Source organism: Microtus ochrogaster, chromosome 10 (assembly GCF_000317375.1).
Source record: "Microtus ochrogaster isolate Prairie Vole_2 chromosome 10, MicOch1.0, whole genome shotgun sequence".
NCBI classification, from domain to species: Eukaryota; Metazoa; Chordata; class Mammalia; order Rodentia; family Cricetidae; genus Microtus; species Microtus ochrogaster.
In genome coordinates, this window is record NC_022016.1 from 23,987,004 (window position 1) to 24,008,885 (window position 21,882).

The window sequence follows — 21,882 nt, forward strand, 5'->3', positions numbered from 1 at the left end:
AAATGATGCCCCATGTCTCCTGTGGCTGTTCTCACTTCACTAACCCATGATGGGACCCCCTAATTTCAGGCCAAAGAAGCACCACACCAGCCTATAGATGGTTGTGAGCCACCATGTAGTTGCTGGGAATTGATCTCAGGATCTTTGGAAGAGCAGACAATGCTCTTAACCTCTGAGCCATCTCTCCAGCCCCCCTTCCCTACTTTTGATAGTTCGTGTCCTGCACCCAAATCATCCTGCTTGTACTTATATGGCATAATTCATATATATTTTTAATATATATTGTGATATGTGTGTTAATACATATTATAATCAATAATCACAATTCCATTTGCAATTATATATATATAATCACAACTGCTATTATCTTCAGCATGCTCTAACTTCCTGCAATAAAAGATGCCTCATAGACTGTGTCATGGAACAATATAAGACTTGAATGCTCTAGGATCCATTTCTTTCTGCTTAAGCATTTATAAAATATTGCAGACATGAATAAAACCAATTATCAAAAGTGGCTGTCCAAAGAGAGGGGACTCAATGGATAGCACCTGTCCTTAATCCACTATTGTCTTGTTCAGCTGAGCAACAACACGTGTGCAGTAAGCAACAGAAAGTAGAAAGGGATGCAGGGTAGTGTGTGAGCAGGAAGTCACACAGATGCCTAGGCAAAGCATGTGTGCACCTGGACCTACGTCGATGAGCAAAAAGAACACTGGGGGCAGATATTGCTGGGTTGAAGGCAGTCAGGGCAGACATCAGTTAGATATGTACGAGACGTGGGTTAGCCAAAGGAATTGGGTTACAATAAAGTGGGATGCTCAGATGAGGTATTGGAAAGTCAAAGGGTATTTTGACAGGGAGCCATGGATTCTTGGATAGTGAGTTTTAAAATAATCTCATTTGCAACATAATCTTCTATATGACATAGCCATGCTTCAATATCTTATTTATATTACAATTTCAATAGTGCTGGCTATCAAAAGAATACTGCTCTTCTCTTAAGTAGTATAAGCTTTAACTCCACAAAATGTGCTTGCATGTGTTCTATGGTAGCCCAGGCATGCCTGCCTGTCCTCTTCTTGCATTTGATTATATAGACCTGGAAACCAAGACGCTCCAGGGGACTAAAGGTGAGAACAGGCTGAGCTCTACAGGCACTTTCCTTGTGGACAATTCTACAGTGGACTTCCAGAAACTTCCAGACAAAGAGATACTAAGGATGGCTGGGCCCCTGACAGCAGATTTCATCATCAAGGTAAGCCTGTTTGTTATTTTAATAAGGCACAGCCAAACACATGGCACGTATAATCTCTGAAAGAGATTATAGATGATAGATAAATAGATTGATTGATTAATGCTACATACATACATGATTGATAGATAGATAGATAGATGATAGATAGATAGATAGATAGATAGATAGATAGATAGATAGATAGATAGATTAATAGATGCTAAATACATACTAGATAGATAGATAGATAGATAGATAGACAAATAGACAGATAGACAGATAGATTAATAGATGCTACATACATACTAGATAGATAGATAGATAGATAGATAGATAGATAGATAGATAGATAGATAGATAGATAGATATAGGTGATTTTATTTTTGTGTTTGTAGTATGTATGTGTGTATATATATACATATATATAATATATATGATACCATTTGTTACCTAGGAAATGTCCAACTCAAGAGTTTTGTTAGCTACGTCTTGAGCTTCATAAGAACATTGGATGTTTTCAAGGAATATCTTAAACTATATTATTAATTAACTGGCTTCATATACATAGCCAATATATCTATCATTAGTTGGAGAATATAAATCATTTCTAAATAATTAGGGTACACTTGTTGACTAGTATAATATATCCCCAGTAAGGGGGAAATGCAAACCGATAACCTGTAGATCTAACCAACTACTCATGCTTCCAATGGCAAGTACTGTTTCCCCTTGTGCTGGCAAGAAGACTGACTGGCCTCTTCCTATCAGAGCTGTCCTGCTCTTCAAGGTAATAGGAAACACATTGCTGGAAGCAACAGGACATTCTATTGGAAAAATGCACACACTGGGAGAACACTTGGGAATCACAACAAAATAAAACATTTTTTTTTCTTTAGTAGGTCAGGAGGACCTGAAGGGTTTCAGCTGTAAAGCTGCAAAACTTGTAATGTGTCCAAGACTCGATAAATTTTTTCATCATGAGACCTGGAGCCAGAGGACATTTGATTTAAACAAGGATTTGGTGACCCAATGGCAGCTGGAAGAATGCATAGAGGAAAATGTGATAGGCAGTAAGGTTGTGTGGAAGAAGGGTTCCAGAACACTGTCCTCTCTCTGCATCTGGGTGGTAGCTCTCTTTAATCCGGGCCAGATGCTGGCCACATGAATGTGAACGAGAAGCTACAAACGATCAGAGATAACCTACGGTAGTTCATCTAGTAAAAACTAAGTTCTATATTAATTCTCCAAAACCCATAAAGTACAATTGAATAGACCATTTGTAGAATTGGCACTTCCCTGGTGGCTGTGCAACAGTCATGCATGCTGCAAGGATAGAATGAGTACCAGAAATACCATCTTTGAATAGTTTGTAACATCATCTAACACTTCCCATTCAACTGGTTATTGTATGTCCATCACCCCTTGGATACTCTCCAAGCACAGTGAGGCCAGTATATTCAAGAGTGAACTCAAGTAGGCTCAGAACCCCACAGTGTCGTAGTCTTTTGTTAATCATCTCTATCTTTTTAAATGCTTTTGTTAATTACGTTTAGTTAACCATTCAAAACAACGAGTTTCCTTTCTACATGTGACAGTGGTTTGCTCATACTTTACGACCACTGTTCTTCTCCAAGTTCCCCCTTCACCTTTGATAGTTCACTTCCTCCACCCATATCATCCTGCTCGTGCTTACATGACATAACACATGTGTGACTATGTATATATGTACCTATTTAAATCTAGAGTCTGTATACACATAATATTCTGTTTTACTCAAGCCCCTTCCATAGATAGGAATTGTATTGCCTATCCAAGCAAATCAGCATCCTTTGAGTCACTTGGTTTCTTTCCTTTACTGGATAAACTTGATCTTGTTTCCATACAGTTTCTCCAGACTGGTCCTTCTTCATCCTGGCGGCCTTGGCATTCCCTTGACTAAGCTAATGCTGTGGGTGCAGAATTTTTTTCCAGCTCAGATCCGTTATCTATTTGGCTTCAGAATCTGTTTTCTAGGACCATTTGTCTCCTGTTCAGAATCCTTCATAACCCTTCTCCTTAGAGGTTAAAATGCAAATTCACAACACAGCACCTATTATTTTGGCAACCAGGATTCTTGGTGTCTTCCCACCCTCACTTTTAACTTGGCTCCCTGCTCAGGTTAAGAGACTGGCAAGTCCCCCATACCATCAGATCTCAGGGTCTTGGAGAAATATTATTGTCCGGAAAATTCTTCTCTTTTTCTCTGGCATCGTCTTCAAAAATACCTGTTTGCTCTATAACTTTTCTTTCTTCATCAAATTTGTTTATGTCTCCTGACTTATACTCTTCTGATGTATTTTGGAGGGGCTGCTTTATATTCATCTTCCTATGTCAATAAGAGCAAACCACGAACCATGAGTAAAAGCTAAGAGAATAAGGAATTTCCACCTCTCATACAGCAATGCTTTAACAATAGCAGGTGGTGACACACCCATTTTATCCACCATGGATCTCGGCTTCAGGATGGACTCACCAGAGGTTATACCCATGGTAACCTTGGACAAGAAATCACATTTCTTTTCCTCCAGGCCAAAAGTTTTTTTCCATTTTCTGTGTTCTTTCTAAGAGTCTATTTTTCCCCTAAGCTTTTATTGGAAAACATCTGGAATTAAATGAATGTAAAGTTATTCTAAATTAGATTATGTAAAATATTTAATGTATTCATACAAATTTGAAAATAAGCCAGGTAATTTAAGAAATATAAAAAATGTAAAGAAAATCGTGCTTTCACAAGTGATTCATAATGAAATAAATGTCTGTGTTTCTTTAATAAAGGACCTAAAAGTAAAGATTATCATTTTATGATTTGTCAAATTTAGCTGTTAAAGTTCACCTTAGCTTACACAGGTTGGCTCCATTTTTGTCTGCTGTGAATAACGGACACGAGACAGCAGACATCTCTTCCAGGTCCCCACCTCATGTCCTTTGCTTACATACCCAGATGGAGATTGTCACGTCATACAGCGCATCGTGGCACTTCTATTTTTACAACCTTCTGAGGAATTCTTTACTGGTTGGTTGAACCAGTTCACACTTCCACACTCAGCAGTCAGCCTCCCTTCTCTCCGCCTTTTTGCCAGGTTGGCTTTCTGAGTTCCTCAGCAGTCATCCCAATCAGTATGAGATGACAAGTGACCGTCATGATTGGTGCTGCTGGGTGTCTAAAGCCTGGTGGCCCTTTCCGTGTCCTCTGTGAAGAAGTGCCTTTTAGATCCTTTGCCCATTTAGCCAAGTCATTTATATTTTTTTGCTGTTCGGTTGTGTTTCTGATGTATTTTGGATATTAACGACTTACTTATAGTTTTATATTAACTACTTACTTATGCATATTTTCTCCTGTTCATTGGTTCCTTTGCTGTGTACAATACTTTTAGTCTAATATAATATCATCTTTCATTTTTGGCTTTTTTTTATTTTGCTTTTGCTGCCCTTTCTTTTGAGGTTATACAGCCCCCAAAGTCATTCTTAAGACCAACAAATATCATCAGGCTATTACCAGTTTCTTCTAGCATGTTTATAGTTTTAGGATCTACATAGATTATTGTGTAGGAAAGAGTATGAGCTGATTTTTGTATGATTTCTGTATGATTAGGGATATTGACCATACATGCCTGGGTTAATTTGTGGGCTTTCTATTCTGTTCCACTGGTTTCTCTTTCTGTTTTCATACCAGTGCAATGCTGTTTTGATCACTGTACCACTGTAGCAGACTTTGAGATCAGGTTGTGTGATGCTTCTAGCTTTGTTGTTTGGAATTCAAGATGGCTTTGTCTACTCAAGTTTTCTGTCCTATATGAATTTTTTAATCATCTTCTATTTCTGTGAACGATGGCTTTGGAATTTTGATAAAGATGCATTGAATTTATAGGTCATTTTGAATGATATAGACTTGTAGACATTTTAACATTATTCCTCCAGTATATAGGCATGATATATTTTTTCCATTCATTTGTGTCTCAATCAATTTCTTATCACAATATTTTACATTTTTTAGGAAATAGACCTTTTACTTCCTTAGTTACATTTACTCATCTTTCTCTCTAAAGGAACATGTCTTCCAAAAACTTTAAACTCCAAACATTGCTTATACAAGCAAATTTGGCAATGCTAATGCACTATGATGGGTAAGCATTCTAGAATTTACTATGTTCCCCTGCTTACTGACTGTGTGACCTCTTGTATAATGCTTTATCTGTTTGAGCCTATTACTCCTTCATAAAATGGTAAGAGAATAGGACCACTCCCAGTGGTGCCCCCATGGGGTATTAAGTGAGATAATGTGTAGAAAAGTAGATAGAATTAAATTACTTCCTTCCTGTCTTTTTGAAATGCTTTAACTGCCAGTCAACAAATCACAGTGCACGCTATACACAATAGCAGAAAGTTTCTTCTCCGAAGATGGTCACAGGCTGATCAGTTTACAACTGGTGTCCCAGCAACGGCTTGGCAGGTGTGGCCTATAAAATAAATAGATGTGAGAGTGGACTGTCCATGACATCTGCCAATATGTGAATCACTGGGGGTCACCAATTGGGCTGTAAACCCTTCCTCCTGTGCCGTAGGTTTCTGCCCTGAAGCTGCAGACTTGGCAAATCATACTTACCTTCCCTGAAAGAGTCCACCCTTTCTCAGAAGCTCTGATTTTTCTCTAATTTTGAAAGTACTTACCTTGTGTTGGGATGTGGTTTGGGTTTGCCTGTTTAAAGAGTTTAGGCAATGATCCAGATTAGATGAAAAGAAACCCGACGAGTCCTGAGCTCTGAATGTCAAGGGAGCGCTCAGCCAGAGAGGAAAGGCTAGGCCTAGGCAGAGCTGAACACATGCACTGGCCAATGGAGGACAGTCATTTCCTGCGGAGGACGGGCTTACAAAAATGAAGATTGTTGGAGGTAGGGAACCCAGCAAGAAGACTAGTATTGTCCCATATGCTGCCAATGTGACAGTTTGGCATGAATTTCAGAAAATTAACAAACATTGATTATATGCCTTTTCATGTATACAGTGATTTAAAGTGTATGTACACTAGGAAGGGTTGCATGTAGCTATATGTGAGTTAGTTAACAAATGTATCACTTCACAAAGTAAAGGAGCAATGACAGCATCACAAAAAAAAATGGCCAGTTGTAATACTCTACAAGAAGAATACAAAGTTTGTGATTCCCACTTGGAATCAATTAGTGTTAGGCAGACATAATCCCTTCCTATTTTTCCTCAGAAAACATTGAGTATAATTATGTACATAATCAAGTACCTCAAAGGTGTTTTTATTCTGTGAGGTATTTTAAGGCAAAGACTAGAAATAAATAAGGGCAAAATACGAGTTCTCTTATCCAGTAAGTTTTTGGAACACCCATATCTCAGCATCCTTCATTTAGAAAGTGCTTGAGAAGAGGTACAAGTGGGTCAATGCCATGGTGGGCACACCTTTAATCTTGGCACCTAGGGGGCAGAGACAGGAGCATCTCTGTGAGTTTGAGGCCAGCCTGATCTACAAAGCAAGTTCCAAGACAGCCAGGGTGGTTACACAGAGAAATCTTGTCTCAAAAACAAAACAAAAGAAGGAAGAAAGGAAGGAAGGCAGGAAGGAAGGCAGGAAGGAAGGGAGAGAGAGAGGAAGGGAGAGAGGGAGGGGAGAAGGAAGGAAGGAAGGAAGGAAGGAAGGAAGGAAGGAAAGAAAGAAAGAAAGAAAGAAAGAAAGAAAGAAAGAAAGAAAGAAAGAAAGAAGTGTAAATGGGCTCTCAGCATGCATTTCTGTCTTCACCTAGTTTACAGTGACATGACATTTAGGAAATAAAACACTGGGTCAAGAACATGAAAACAATGCTGCACATAATTGAAAAGTAAGGCTGAAATATAGATAGTAAAAGAAATTATTCAGTATAAACTCATATGATTAAGAAAGACTTTATGAGACACGAGCAGCCTGTGAGTATTGGAAAAGACTGGAAATAGTCCATTTTTTCTCCCCTGGAGACCGAGCAGTGGGGTTTCTATCTAGACCACTCTTCTCTACTACCTAGCAGATTCTAGGTATATATCTACAATGTACTTCCTCAACTGGATATCCCGTGTTAACAGGGTTCAAAAATCATTATCCTAAGCCAGGGACCTTGAGAGGAAAAGTGAAGTCAGTTGTAGGAGAGCAAAGTAGCCAATGGTTGCATACTGATTCATCTTCCTATTCAACCTGGATGCATTGTGGGTCCCCTAGAGAGCAGTCCAAGTCTGCAAACAGTCTTATGAGGATTGGAATGACCCAGTTTTAGAATGTTGCCTTTCTTTTGGGGCTCCATGGCTTCATGCCTTCAGCAGCAGGGCTTCAGGTGGAGAACCAAGAAACAACCCTTCACTCTTACTGCAGAGCATGGCCCTGTGCTATCCCATCCTTGCCATGTCTGTTTCTACTCTGCTCCTTCGAGTCCTTGGCCTCCTTCTCTTGAGCACTATGATGGTCCTCCTAGCCTCAGCTCTGCTCTTATATTCAACATTTCCTTCCAGGTCCAGATTTGAACCATTTTACTCCTCGGTGCATGACCTCCGTTGTTCTTAGAAAGGCATCTCTGCCCGAAGTCATGGCAGCATTAGCTAGAGCCATAGCCCATGCCACCCTGAGCTAGGGCCAGTGGGCCAAACGGTGTGCTTTCACACTGAGGCTCACAGTTTCAAGGTGCTTGAAAATTCTTTAAGGTGTATAAAGGCAAAGTTGAAAGTTACTAGTTTTTAAGATTTAATCTTAGAATTTCCGAATGTTAAAATCATCGGGTATTCCTGACAGTGGGAAGACTGAGTGCATGCTTCCTTCCACTGATAACTAGCACTTCTTTTTTTCTTAATAAAATTTATTTTTTTTACATCCCAACAGCAGTTTCCCTCCCTCCTCTCCTCTCACTCACTCTGCCCCCCCCCATTCACTCCTCCTCTGTTTCTGTTCCTTCTTCTCTCTCCTCAGCAGGATTTCCTAACTTTGGCCTAGTGTTTGGCTTGTGGGTCTCTGCGTTTATTTCTACCATTTATGAGATGAAGGCTCTCTGGGCATCAGGCTAGACCAGATGTTGGTTGACCACTCCCACAATCGCTGCACCACCCTTATCCCAGTGCATCCCATAGGCAATAGAGACTATAGGTCAAAGGTTGTGTGGCTGGCTGGTGCCCCAGTCCCTCCACTGAAAGTCTTGCCTGGTCACAGAAGATGGCCAGTTCAAGCTGGGTATCCACTGTAGTTAGGAGTCTTATCTGGGTTCATCCTCATTGATTCCTGGGAGTTTAGCTCATACTTCAAAAACCTGTACTCCACAAAACTGTAAAATCTAAAAGAAATGGACAAATTTCTTGATAGACAGCACATACCAAAATTAAATAAAGACAGACAATTTAAATAGACTCAGAACTTCTAATTAAAAGTCTCTGAGCCAAAAAAGCCCAAGGTCAGATGGTTTCAGCATATAATTCAACCAGAGGAAGAGCTAATGCCAATACTCCTCAAATTATTCCACAAAACAGAAGCAGAAAAAAAAATTGCCAAGTTCTTTTTATGAGGCCACAGTGACCTTGATACCCAAACCACACAAAGACTCAACAAAGAAATGAATTACAGATCAATTTTCTTCATTAACATTATGCAAAAATGCTCAATTAAATACTCACAAACTGAATCCAAGGACACATCAAAAAGATCATCCATCATGTTTAAGTAGGCTTCATCCCAGAGATGCAGGGATGGTTCAACATACTAAAATCAGTCAATGTAAAAAAAAAAGAAAAAAAAAAAACAAGCAAATGTAATACACCACATAAACAAACTAAAAGAAAAAGACTACATGACCATCTCATTAGATATGAAAAAGCCTTCATGATAAAAGTCTTGGAGATATCATAGATACAAGGGGCATACTTAATAAACATAATAAAAAGCAATATAAAGCAAGCCAATAGTGTACTTCAAATTAAATGAAGAGAAACCCAAAGCAATTGCACTAAAATCAGGAACAAAATGAGACTGTTCATTCTCTCCGTCTCTTCAATATAGTGCTTGAGGTTTTAGCAAGAGCAATAAGACAACAAGAGGAGAACAAGGGGATAAAATTAGATCATCTTACCAAAAGCCACCTAAAAATTTAGCCCATCAACATCCCAACATGATTCTTATATGACTAGCACTTCTTACAAGCCTTTTCTGCATACTACCCTGCCTATAGAAAGTTTTTTTATTTGTTGTATTATGTGTGTTTGTACATGCTCACATGTGCCATATTACATGTGTAGAGGTCAAAGGCAACTTTCTTTCTTTCTTTCTTCATTTTTTGAGGTAGGGTTTCTGTGTAACAGCCCTGGCTGTCCTGGAACTCATTCTGTAGACCAGACTGGCCTCTAACTCACAGAGATCCGCCTTCCTCTGCCTTCTGAGTATTGGGATTAAAGGTGTGTGCCACCACCGCCTGGTTCAAAGGCAACTTTCAAAAGTCAGTTTTGTCCTAGCTTGTGCTCCATGGATCAAACTCAGATTGTCAGACTTGTTCAACAAGGGTTTCAATGGTCTTAGCCATCTTGCCAGCACAAGACGTAGCCTTTGAAAAAGGATAGAGAGTGGGCTTAGGCAGAGATTGCTTTTTAATGCTCTGTTTCATTTCATGAGACATATCATTTGGTGAAGAGCTAAGCAATGTCTTTAAAATAATTGTTAAATATATTGAAAATATGAGTGATCGTAAGAGTTTATCACAAATAGCTTACTCAACAGGACCATGATTCATCTATCTATCTATCTATCTATCTAGATACATATATATGTATGTATGTATGCATATATATTGTACCTATGTGTGTATATACATATATGCATATGTGTGTATATCTGTGTTTGTGTGTGTGTCATTTGTTCACCTATACATCAATTTATTCAGCTACTGTTTGGTCACCTACTTTATGTCAAACACCGGAGATGATGACAAAGAGAGAGTGATGATCAAGAGGAGCATGAGGTGACAGACTATGGAGAGGGGCAATGAAGGAACAATGGTGCCCACTTAATTCCCAGACACCTGGTGCTGTAAATTGGGATACCTGTCATTGAAATCTCAAACAAGAGCATTTAAAACACTTTTTTCTCACACACTTGAGGAAGTAGTATTCTGCCAATTGCCAAAAATAATTCTTTCAGATACAAGACCAAGACAGTTAAGAAGCAGTTACCTGGGTTTAATTCCCTTTTCTCCTTGTTCTAGGAAGTAGACTGACTTATTCCCACAATCCCTATGCCGTCCCAAATCATAAGGGAGACAGTCAGCTCACACGCTGGGTGGCCACTCACCCAAGGCTCCTTTTGTGCATCCAGAGTAGCAGCTTCACTGCAGGGTAGTGGGTGAGGGGATCCCTGCCTGCCAACAGTGCCACCTGTCTGTCTGGGGCAGAGGCTCTGGCGTCAGTTGGGTGGAGCAGGGATGGTACTTAACAGGATAACATAGGGAAGCTAACAGGTCACCCTTTTCTCAAGAGAGAGGGAATGGGTGCTTTCAGGGTATCTGGGGACCACAGTGAATGGATGCTGTCTTTGTGTGCTTATGGTGTCTCCTTATTTCCTTGAGCTGGACACAGACTCAGAGGTCGACCATTTCCTCTCCCCACACACTTGTGCCTCCGTCCAACTCCATTTTAAGATGCTGTCAACTATGAGCCTTCCCATTCGTTTTCAGTGTGGGAAGTCCTTAAGCTGAATTATAGAATGCCTGAAATGTTACAATTAAAGGAAGAAGAGCTTGGTCCGGAACATTCTTTATTCTTATTAGCATAAGGAGGTCAAAATTACATATGCCAGATGTGTTCGGCTCCCTGCACCAACATTCTAAGGTGTCAAACTGAAGCTTTGCAAATACTCTTGAGGACCGGCACGTGATGTCTGAGGAGTCAGGGTTTGGGAAACTGCAGAGCTAATGATAACAAGGCTTGAGAGATCCAGAGTGAAGAAAACCAGAACAAAGAGCTTCGGCTGGCCCATCTCCATGAGCAACCGCTAGACCACCTAAGACACACATCACGTCGGCCTTATCTTTATTTTAGACACTTGTCTCTACTTTAAAATGAAAATTGAAAGAAACATTATAAAAGGAATGCGAGTATAAAAAAAGGTGAATGCACATTTCACCATGGCAACCCTGTGGAGATGGGTGGAACCCTGGAAAGAATAGCAGCTTTAGAGACGCATAGACCCAACTTCAGATGCTACTTTGTTCTCTGTCTTAGCTGTGCAGCCTTGAACAAATCAATGAATCTCTCTGAGCTTCATTCTTCTTCTCATTGTAACTTAAATGAGGAAAATCACACAGTCACAAGATGAAATTTAATATAAATAAAAAAATATTTCAGCCCTGATAGGAATGTGGTAAGTACTGGCCTTCACTGTCATTGTTAAACAAACACACAAACAATAAAGAAACCATGACTTATGCAGAAAGGAAAAGCAGAAATGTTTCTCATATGGACAAAAGCAAGCAAGGTTGTGAAGCAAGTGATCTTCATTCTCCTGATTAATTTAACCCATTTGAAAAGGCACCTTTTCATTTTTGAGCTGTTCAAATATAAATTCTCAGCCTCAGACCCAACCCTCATTCTTTAACGTCTTCGTGGAACTCACTCCGGACAACACTCTTCTGCAGCCACTACTTCTCCTTCCTTCCGCCAACCGTCCTTCCAGACACCAAAACACTCCATTTCTGTCAACCATTCCCTCCTCACAGGCTATGGAGGGTCTTATCGGCAGCTTCTAGGTTGCCTGTAAAGGGACCTGCTCCATCTTTGTTGTCCTTGTAATAAACCTGAAGGCAACTAGATGCCATGTAGATATTCCAGGACAAAGCCTCCTCTTTTTAACCATAACTGGTTATGATCTCACTATTGTGTGCCCAGATTTCCATTGCCAGGATTCTCAAAAAGACTCTAACAAAACAGGTGGCAGACTGGGTGCCAATTGTCCTGGGTCCCCTAGCCTGCCACGGCTGAAGCTAAGGGCCGGAGAATGAGAGAAAGCCTTATGGGTTGTTGCTCTGGGTCTTTTGATCTGTACCCACAGTGGCAACTACCTCGGTTATGAAGCTTTCAGAGCAGCAAGTGATTCCAGTGGGTTAGAGTTGATAGAAACGCATCATATACTTTTTATACCATATTGGGGGGAGAATAAGAGATAGAAAAGAGCTCTCAAAGTTTTTTCTCCCAATTTCTCAGAGGGACTGGGTTCAAGTGACAGGCCTCATTTAAAAGCTTTTGGATGAGAATCACATCTCTGAAGGAAGTGAGAGGATGTCAGAGTTCGAACAATCAAACAAAAGCTTAGCAAATAATGAGCTGAATGTTGGATCCCTAATCCAGCCATTGGGCCCTGTGTCTGATAAATGAGATTGCGGAGGACTGGTGCGGATACACAGGCAATGCACTCCTCTAGGTAGGGAAAGGCCCTACGGCTTCAGCTACTTTGTTTGTTTTTTTTTAAAACATGGGTTTATCAGTGTTTACTCCAATAGGAAACTGTCTTAAAGGTCCACTGATCAGAGTCTCAATGTCAGAGGAGATGGACTGTATGCTCCTGCTCTCTCTGTCCCTCTCCTCTCGACCTCTCCCAGACTTTCTGAAGGAACAGTCCCCTCTTCTCATCTAAAGTCTAAAGTCAATGCAGAGTTTGGCACTTACAGATTTTCTTACCCCTTCTTATCCACTGTTCCTACTTTTCCTGTATTCTCAGTGTTTATGCTCCTTACCAAGATGAGCAATAGGGAGGTAGGATCAACTTTAAAATAGTCTGAAAGCCAGTTCCATCAGTTTACCCTAAAAATGGCAGCGGGGGGGGGGGGGGGGGGGAGGAAAGCCTGGGACATTAGAGAGACTTAAAAACACTTAACAGCTTAGGCTGTGATTCAACAGGACGCTGATGCTTTTCTATTCATTATTACAATATACATTACACTATATAGCTGGAGTAAGAAGTAATTCTGCCTTTATTCCTGGAACCTCTCTTAATATAACAAATAGTCCAAGCCTGGCCCGGCAGTGTAAATATTGATCATCACATCAGTCGATCCTCATGAAATTCATTGTTCGTGTTAGGTACTTTTTCTTCTCCTGTAGTTTAAGTATGTTTGCTCAACCTTGTAATTTTAGGAACCATTAAAAATTAACTGTCTCATATTCCCTCTTTTAAAAACAAGTTTTAATTTCCAAAAGCACCAGTTTTATTTGAAAGTAGTTGCTTTTATAACTCGGTATCTTGACATTTGGTATTCTGGAATATCTACATAAGAATTGCCTAAATCTCTGGGCTTGGTCCCAAGAATTTGCACTTAACTAACTTCCAACTGGTGACTTAGCACATTCACATACATGAATCATTACACTGACAGGAAGACCCACGTATGTCCCTAAATGGGAAAAACATCTTAATTCTTATTTTTTTCCTTCTCAACTACAGATAATATCTGTTATTTTCTGCAGTGTATGGCATTTATGATTTCCTTAAAATAAATTGTCTATTTCTGGTTTAGTTTTGTTTTTGAGATAGAGTCTCTCTACATAGCTCTGATTGTCCTAGGAACTCAATATGTAGACCAAATTGACCGTGAACTCACAGAGATTCTGTTGTGATCTTTTGATCACAAATAGATCTAATGATCTAACAAATAAAGCTTGCCTGAGGATCAGAGCACAGAGCTAGCCACATTAGTTAGCCATAGAGACCAGGCAGTGGTGGTACACACCTTTAACCCCAGCACTTGAGAGACAGAGGCAGACAGATCAGATCTCTGTTAGTTTAAGGCCACCTTGGCTACACGAAATTGATCCAGTCTAAAAGAGAAACAGAGTTCACACAAAGGTGATGCCAGCACTTGGAATCACACACCTTTAATCCCAGCACTAGGAAGGTGGAGACAGAAAGGGGTATGGCTGGGCTGGGCAGAGAGAGGGATATAAGGCAAGAGGAGACAGGAGCTTAGGCTGTCAGTCTGAGGATACAGTCTGAGAGAGCAGCCTGAAGACAAGATGGCCCCTTTCATCTGAGCATTGGAAGAGCTAAGAACTCTCTAGTGGCTGGCCGCTCTGCTTCTCTGATCGTCCGCATTAAACCCTATATCTGACTCTGGGCTTTTATTATTAAAAACAATTAGAATTCATGTTATAGAGATCCTCTTTCCTCTGCCTCATGAGTGCTTGGATTGAAAGTTATACATGACCATCCTGACTTTGTTATTTCTGAAACTATGTTTAGAAATCCACATAATTCTATAGTCTGTATCAAGGAAGATAGAAATGAAGGCAGGAAGGGAACTGTGGTGGAGTTGCAAATGGAGATCTCACCATACTTCTAAGTTATCAGCTCCGTAGCGGTAAGGATGATAAGAACATCCTGAGAAACATTCTCTGATACACAACAGGGTGAGTGACTTCCCACTTGAGGCCCATTCAGACCCTCACATAGCCGAGACATTTATACAGTGTGCACTCTCCACCAAGGATACCAGGGACGAGAAACCATTCCCACTCCCAGCATACTCCCAACTTTCCTGTCTTATTCCTGCAGATCCATGACTCGGGGCCTGCAGACAGCACGGTCCAGTTCATCTTCTACCAGCCTATCATCCACCGATGGAGGGAAACGGACTTCTTCCCGTGTTCAGCAACCTGTGGAGGAGGTAATAGTGCCTGCTCATCCTAGCGAGCCCCGGCCTCTATGAGGAAAAAGCTGGATGTTTTAAGACTGGAGTAGTAACTTCAGCATGGAAAAATCCCTTCTCCTGAATGGAGCCAATTCCTGAAGACGCCTCTTGGGTGGCCCAGGAAGCTTTTTCTTTGTGGAAGCTCGTAGAAGACATCTCTTTCCTTAGCATCATGGAAAGCCAGGACTAGTAATAGCATAACTGTTAGAGGCTTAACCCTGCGGTGCTTGCTGTCACCTATGCATAGACTTGTCTGGTGGGCGTGATGTCACTTCTCAGGAAGCAAGTGACGATGTTTGTCAGGCTTGCTCCCTTAGAGAAAGTTTATTACCAGAAAGAAAATACAGTCACTGTTGACTTAAACTCAGTTCATTTTTGCCTGCACCAACCACTATGCACTGAAAGACATGCAATCACTCCATAAATTCCTGTCCCCACCTGCCACATCCATGTTACACACAGAATCTTGTGTTACTAGAAAAGACTTTTTCCCGTTTTCTGTCTTTCGTAATTATAGTAGATATGTCATAATTTCTTAAAACTATTTTTTAATAATTTATTCATTTCCCTGTGGGAGCCTACTTGGTTCTTTTAAATGTCAAACTATTATAGTGTAATAAACAACACAATGCCTTTTTATCATTCATAATCTAGAAGTATGGTTACTAGAGAGAGGAGTTTAAATTTTTTGGTTTTTTGCTTTTCTTTCTGCATGTGGCTACATGTATTACCAAAATCTTTCCAGAAAATTAAGTGTGTGAATATTTTAGGTTGCCAACATTTGTGGGTTATCTTCTGTTTTCTATTTTAATAAGTCTAGAATTAAATACATATTCCTTTGAAAATTGCCACATCATGAAAACTTTTTTATCTAGTTGCATGGATGCTGGTTAATTGACTAACTTTAAATAGTTCATCCACACTGGAATTATTCACAATAGGTAAAATCATAGTACCTCAAAACTGGGGCCAATGATTATCTAGCAGTTTCTTAAAATAGAATATATGATGCAATTCATCAATAGCTGTGTTATTTCTATCTATATAATATGAACAAAACACTAGACATGGTTCTAAATGCAGTATTGTATTTTGTCATAATTAGGGTTTCTATTGCTATGATGAAGCACCGTGACCAAAAGCAACTTGAGGAGGGAAGGGTTTATTTGGTTTACACCTCTACATCACAGTCTCTCAATAGAAGAAGTCAGGGTGAGAACTCAAGGCAGGAGCCTGAAGGCAGGAACTGAAGCAATAATCAAGACAAAGCATTGCCTACTAGCTTGTTCCCTATGGCTTGCTCAGCCTGCTTTCTCATACCACAGAGGACTACATATGCAGGCTGGCCCCACCCACAGTGCACTGGACCCACCCACAGTGCACTGGCCCCACCCACAGTGCAATGGCCCCACCCACAGTGCAATGGCCCTCCCATAGCCACCATTAACCAAGAAAGCACCCCAAAGGATTGCCTACAGGCAAATCTTAGGGGGTCATTTTCTCAGCTGAAGATCCTTCTTCTCAACTGACCTTCATGTTGTATGTCAAGTTGACGAAAAACCTAATCAGCACAGATTTTAGCTTAAAAATGATGAGTCAAACTACTAAGAAGTAGGTTTGCGTTCCAATGCAATAGTATTCCTGTAGTTGATCCAGCTGACCTGAATAGAACATTACTGTCTTTAAAAACAAACTGCTGGTGAGTTCCCAGTAGAACATCCCCATTGTCTCAGTGTGTGGGTGCACCCCTCGCGGTCCTGAGTTCCTTGCTCATGCTCTCTCTCCTTCTGCTCCTGATTTGAACCTTGAGATTTCAGTCCTGTGCTCCAGTGTGGGTCTCTGTCTCTGTCTCCTTTCATCGCTTGCTGAAGGTTAATATTCAGGAGGATGCCTATATGTTTTTCTTTGGGTTCTCCTTATTTAGCTTCTCTAGGATCACTAATTATAGGCTCAATGTCCTTGGTTTATGGCTAGAAACCAAATATGAGTGAGTACATCCCATGTTCCTCTTTTTGGGTCTGGCTTACCTCACTCAGGATAGTGTTTTCTATTTCCATCCATTTGCATGCAAAATTCAAGAAGTCCTTGTTTTTTATTGTTGAGTGGGTCTGGAAAAGCCTGGGATAAAACCGGACTCTCTGAACATAGCAGACAATGAGGACTACTGAGAAATCAAGAACAATGGCAATGGGTTTCTGATCCTACTGCACGCACTGGCTTTGTGGGAGCCTAGGCAGTTTGGATGCTCAACTTACTAGACCTGGATGGAGGTGGGGGTTCCTTGGACTTCCCACAGGACAGGGAACCCTGATTGCTTTTCGGGCTGAGGGGGGGAGGACTTAATTGGGGGGGAGGGAAATGGGAGGCGGTGGCGGGGAAGAGACAGAAATCTTTAATAAATAAATAAATTTAAACAAAAAAAAAACCAAACTGCTGGGCTGAGGAGGTGGCTCAGCAGTTAATGAGCTTACCATAAAAGTAAAAGAACCAAAGTTCAGATGCCCAGAATCTAGTAAACACTGGCAAGCTGTGACTGCCTGCCTGTAATTGCAGCCTCAAAAGGGAGAGAGAGACCTGGAAAAAGAAAATAGAAAAGCTACCAATTACGTGAACGTTCCATGAGAATAAATTTCTATACATCTATGAGTGGATCATACAGAAAACAGACTTAAAGAAAAGGCATCGAAAGAAATATTTTTTTCTTCTTAAATGTAAACCATACCCTTCATAAAGAGGCAATTCAATTGTATGCACCCTGTATCGTTTTCGTACGAAATTTCTGTGACAGAATAATTTCAGTGACCTTGACAGTGGCTCACTATTAAATAAAGCAATTAGTGTTACATTCTTCTGTTTCCAGCCACATTAGGTCTCATTTTACTCACATGAAAAAACAGTGCTATCCATGGCTTTCTAGCTCAGGCCTCTCTTCATACAAAATCTGATTGAGAAGCCAAAGTTCCCTGTGGGGTGTGGGGGGATGCAGTGTCTTCTTGTCTCTCCATAGAGCAGCCTGTTCCTGTGTTCTGAGAAGAGAGCTGTGGGTTCCCATGTGTGTCCCTGCTCTCAGATTCATGAGGCTGGCCCCTTGGGCATGTGTAAAGAACGATCACAGCCTTGGGACCCCTCAGAGGAAGTGTCACCAGACCATGCTGCTCCTCTGCTTTCATTCCACGTCCTTACTCAGTGGCGCGGACGAACTTTGATGCAATGGGTTTAGGTTGAAAGACAATGATTTCAAAAACCCACGCCTTCAGCCTAATAATTTCTTATTTCTTCTTATGTCTTACCACCTGATAAATTCTGCCCTTGAGTAGACACTATTCTCTGGAAAACTCCAAAGTGTTCAGCTTATCAAATTAGCTCCTTTGGAGGACGAAAAGTCAAAGTTTGTTGACTACTCTGAGATGTCATGTTGCTTAGCTTTCCCATAAAGCACAGCCTCGGATGGGCATGGGTCCTGCCCACTGTTTCTGCTGTTCTTATGCTTTTCATCTTCCCAGTAGAATTTTTAAAGGTCTTTTTTAAGGTCTTTAATGAACAATTAACTTTTGTGGGTGGTCTGAGAACACAGCCTCAAGCCAGGAAATCTGGCTTCAAAAGCCTCCTTCGACTTCCTAAAACCTTTGCCAGTCCCTCAATGATTTCGATCTTGTTTCCAAATACATATTTAGTAATAACTCCCTACCTGCCAGGAAGAAAAGTCGGGGTTAGGGAGGGGTCTGGAGTAGAAGGATTACCAACTTTTAAAATTCTTCATGCTTATTTATTTTCGCTGCTAGAGTCTAATCTTGATCACTGCTTTCCATAACGAAACAGGTGAGAAAGCTCCAACACATAAATAAAATTAAATATTACTCGGCAGCTTTTTGGAAAGAGATATATCAAAATTGTGGGAAAGGAAGCCTATAAAATATGAGGCAGACATTTGATTTGAGGAGAAACGACAAAGTCTTTGGAAAAAGTAAACGTTAGGTAGCAAGAAGGAAGGCTGAGGAGGGCTTTCCATTTTGAATTTGATTTTCATTTTTTGTTATGTTTGATTTTGTCGTTTTAATTCTGTGAGGAAATCGGATTCATGATTGTTGTTGTGGGGACTTTAAAGCTTATTTATTCAGCTCAACTCATGCAGGCTGAATTTAAACAGTCTGCTAAATACCCAAATCAGATGGGACCTGATTCATAAATCCCTGTTGTTCAAAAAGGGCACATTGAGATTTATTTTTATTTATTCACTTATTGCTTTCTTTCTTAATGAATTGTGAGGTTTTTTTTTTCTTCCTGGAGGCTACAGAGGATGCATTTAGCATCCTTGAATATTATGCTTAGTTAATAAAATTACTAATGATGTTTTTTTCTGTTATATTTTTATATCATATAAAATAAACAACTTCTTACCTCAGGATTTTATAATCTATGTTCTTGTATAACTCAAGTCCTTTAATATAGTTTAATTGCTAAAATGAATGGATTACTTGAGAAAATACAGACTTTGAGGACTACAACATTAATAAATCTTCCAGTTATAGATTTGTTTTCTCTTGAAAATGACTTAGGTAAAGAAAATAATTCCTATTAATGGGAGATAGTAAAACATCATTCAGAAGTATATTGTGCTGGCATGTGCCTCAAGCGCCCTGGTTGGTTTGATGCTTACAGGTTACCAGCTGACGTCAGCTGAGTGCTATGATCTCCGGAGTAGCCGTGTGGTCGCCGACCAATACTGCCACTACTACCCAGAGAACATCAAGCCGAAACCCAAGCTTCAGGAATGTAACTTGGATCCTTGTCCAGCAAGGTCAGTTCAGTTTACCAGTTCATTTATCAGAAATATAAAGCAGGTTTCCAAGTAGCTTCTTAGGCGAAAGCGAATATTTAACTTGAAAATAAATGATGGGTTCCTGTCAAGTGTCTCTCCCCACCCCGGCACCCGCCCCCAGCTGTCTGTTAGTGGTACCCATGCTCCTTGCTCTTGCTGCTGAATGATGCTACCTTGGGAACTATAAACTTTATTTCTGTAAAGTGCTCTTCAAAGTCAATTCTTCTCTTTCTCTCCTTGACAAACTGTGTCTGGTGCACATCTTGGTCTCTTGGTCAGGGTAATGGCATAGTGTATCTTCGAGCTCTTCCCTGTCCCTGATCAGGGATGTGGTCACAGAAGGCTGCATCTCAGGACTCTAGCTGACCCAGTCTAACAGAATCAATTCACACAATTAATTAGGGTCAGAACCAGCCTCAAAGTTCTTCTGCTGCCTTTAAACAAACACAGCCTTTGCTACGTAGAAGTCAGGGCTTATTTCCAAGTCAGGTTTGCTTGAGGATCTGTTTAATTGGCAGGTCTAAAGACTGAAATCTTTAACATCTTCACACACTAGTGTTTGTTTTGGAAAAACCATAATTGGCCCCCCGAATCATTTGCAAGATCGGGAATCAGCCGGACTAATGAAGCATCTTGACTATTAGTGATGGTGCATGTTCAGGCGGGGAATCTGCTCATGCGCACTGCCTTTGCTTAGCTCCTCATACCCTGGCAAGGGATCCTTCGGAGATGCTTACTAACAGCATCTACAACTCTCCTCCACAAAAGCAAACATCAATCACAAAGGCCCAATGCCAAAACACCCTTCTTACACATGATTTCTATGTTACATTTTAAATCCTACTTTGCGGATTATATACGCATGAAAGAAACTTCTGAACAGCTGGGCTGTTGCGCGGGCGACGTAGGAGGAAAGCATTCTATCTGTACCTTGTAGCGATGTAACTTGGGTGTTTTTCTTCTCCTGTTGTTGACATTTTAAAGTATTGTGCTGTGTTCTTTCTACCTCATGTCAAGAATTGTAAATTAAACGTGCGATTTGAATTTGCCATTATTGATTAACTTTTAGGAACCATAGTACATACATCATAAAAGTAAGCTCCCTAAAGGGTCAGAAAAAACAGATAGCTTATAGTTTTCAGTTTTAGTTTAACTTAGCTTTGTGTATGTCAGAATGTGGGATATCAAAAGTTAGATGTGATATAAAACAAAATAAGGTGTTAAATTTTTGCTTGGCTTTGCTTTAGAAATATAAGTAGTTGAAGTCCTTTTAACTATGATAGTTATAACAAACTCATTTGAAACCTATTTTAAAAATTACCCTATTTATACATTTTTATTCATTCCTATAGCAGGAAAAAAACATATTTATCCCAATTCAGAGGAGTAAACACGGTCACCAAGACACTGAAAGTCTTCCATACACACATCTGTGAACTTTCATGTCTATTTCCAGGAGAAATGGGTCCATTTCCCCACAGTTTTATCTTCAGCAAAGAAATAGCCACCGGAGAGGGTTTTGAAACAAAGCTTTGTTGCTAACTAGCTGAAGAAAATGTTTGTAATGGGAAGAATTTAGCCTTTGTTTCTGGTCTCTGATTTTTACCCACTCTTCTCTGTGGGAGTGACATTTTTGGACCATTTCTTATTATCCAAAGGCAAGGGGAAAAAAAACGCTACGTTGAAAGAAGGCTGCATGTTCAGCCTATACCCTGTGTTATTTTAAAAGACCTAATACAGCACACACAAATGTTGGGACAGGTGGCTATTAGAAGGGAAGAAGAAAGAAAAGAAAAAGAAGTTAGAAGCTAATATCAGAAAACGGATTTTTGATCAAAGATACAATTAGACAAAGCTGTAAAAATTAAGACTTAGCAGTAGGAGAGACGGGAGGGGAGCTTCTTGGGGCGGGCAGGGGTCTACAGCTTAGCTTAAGGTGCTCGGGGCTTCCTATGGAGTTCATGGAGCTGTTTTGTGTGTAGCTCTTCTGAATTCCAAGAGAAACCAGGAAGGAGAAGGCTCAACACTGACAGGAGAGACTTTCTAAGATGGGTCTCTCTCCCAATGGACAATGGAGTCAAGGCATTGAGCAT

At 40.3% G+C, this 21,882-nt stretch overlaps 1 protein-coding gene across 2 annotated transcripts in view; it reads left to right on the forward strand.

Annotated features, from left to right (window-relative positions):
- Nucleotides 1–21,882, forward strand: part of Adamtsl1 (ADAMTS like 1) — a 387,047-nt gene that overhangs the window by 157,314 nt on the left and 207,851 nt on the right. For both annotated transcript variants that reach the window (XM_005352697.2, XM_026782337.1), the window contains exons 7-9: nucleotides 1,101–1,258; nucleotides 14,835–14,946; nucleotides 19,630–19,768. In XM_005352697.2, the coding sequence (XP_005352754.1) occupies nucleotides 1,101–1,258; nucleotides 14,835–14,946; nucleotides 19,630–19,768 (409 nt within the window). The remainder of the gene's footprint in view (nucleotides 1–1,100; nucleotides 1,259–14,834; nucleotides 14,947–19,629; nucleotides 19,769–21,882) is intronic.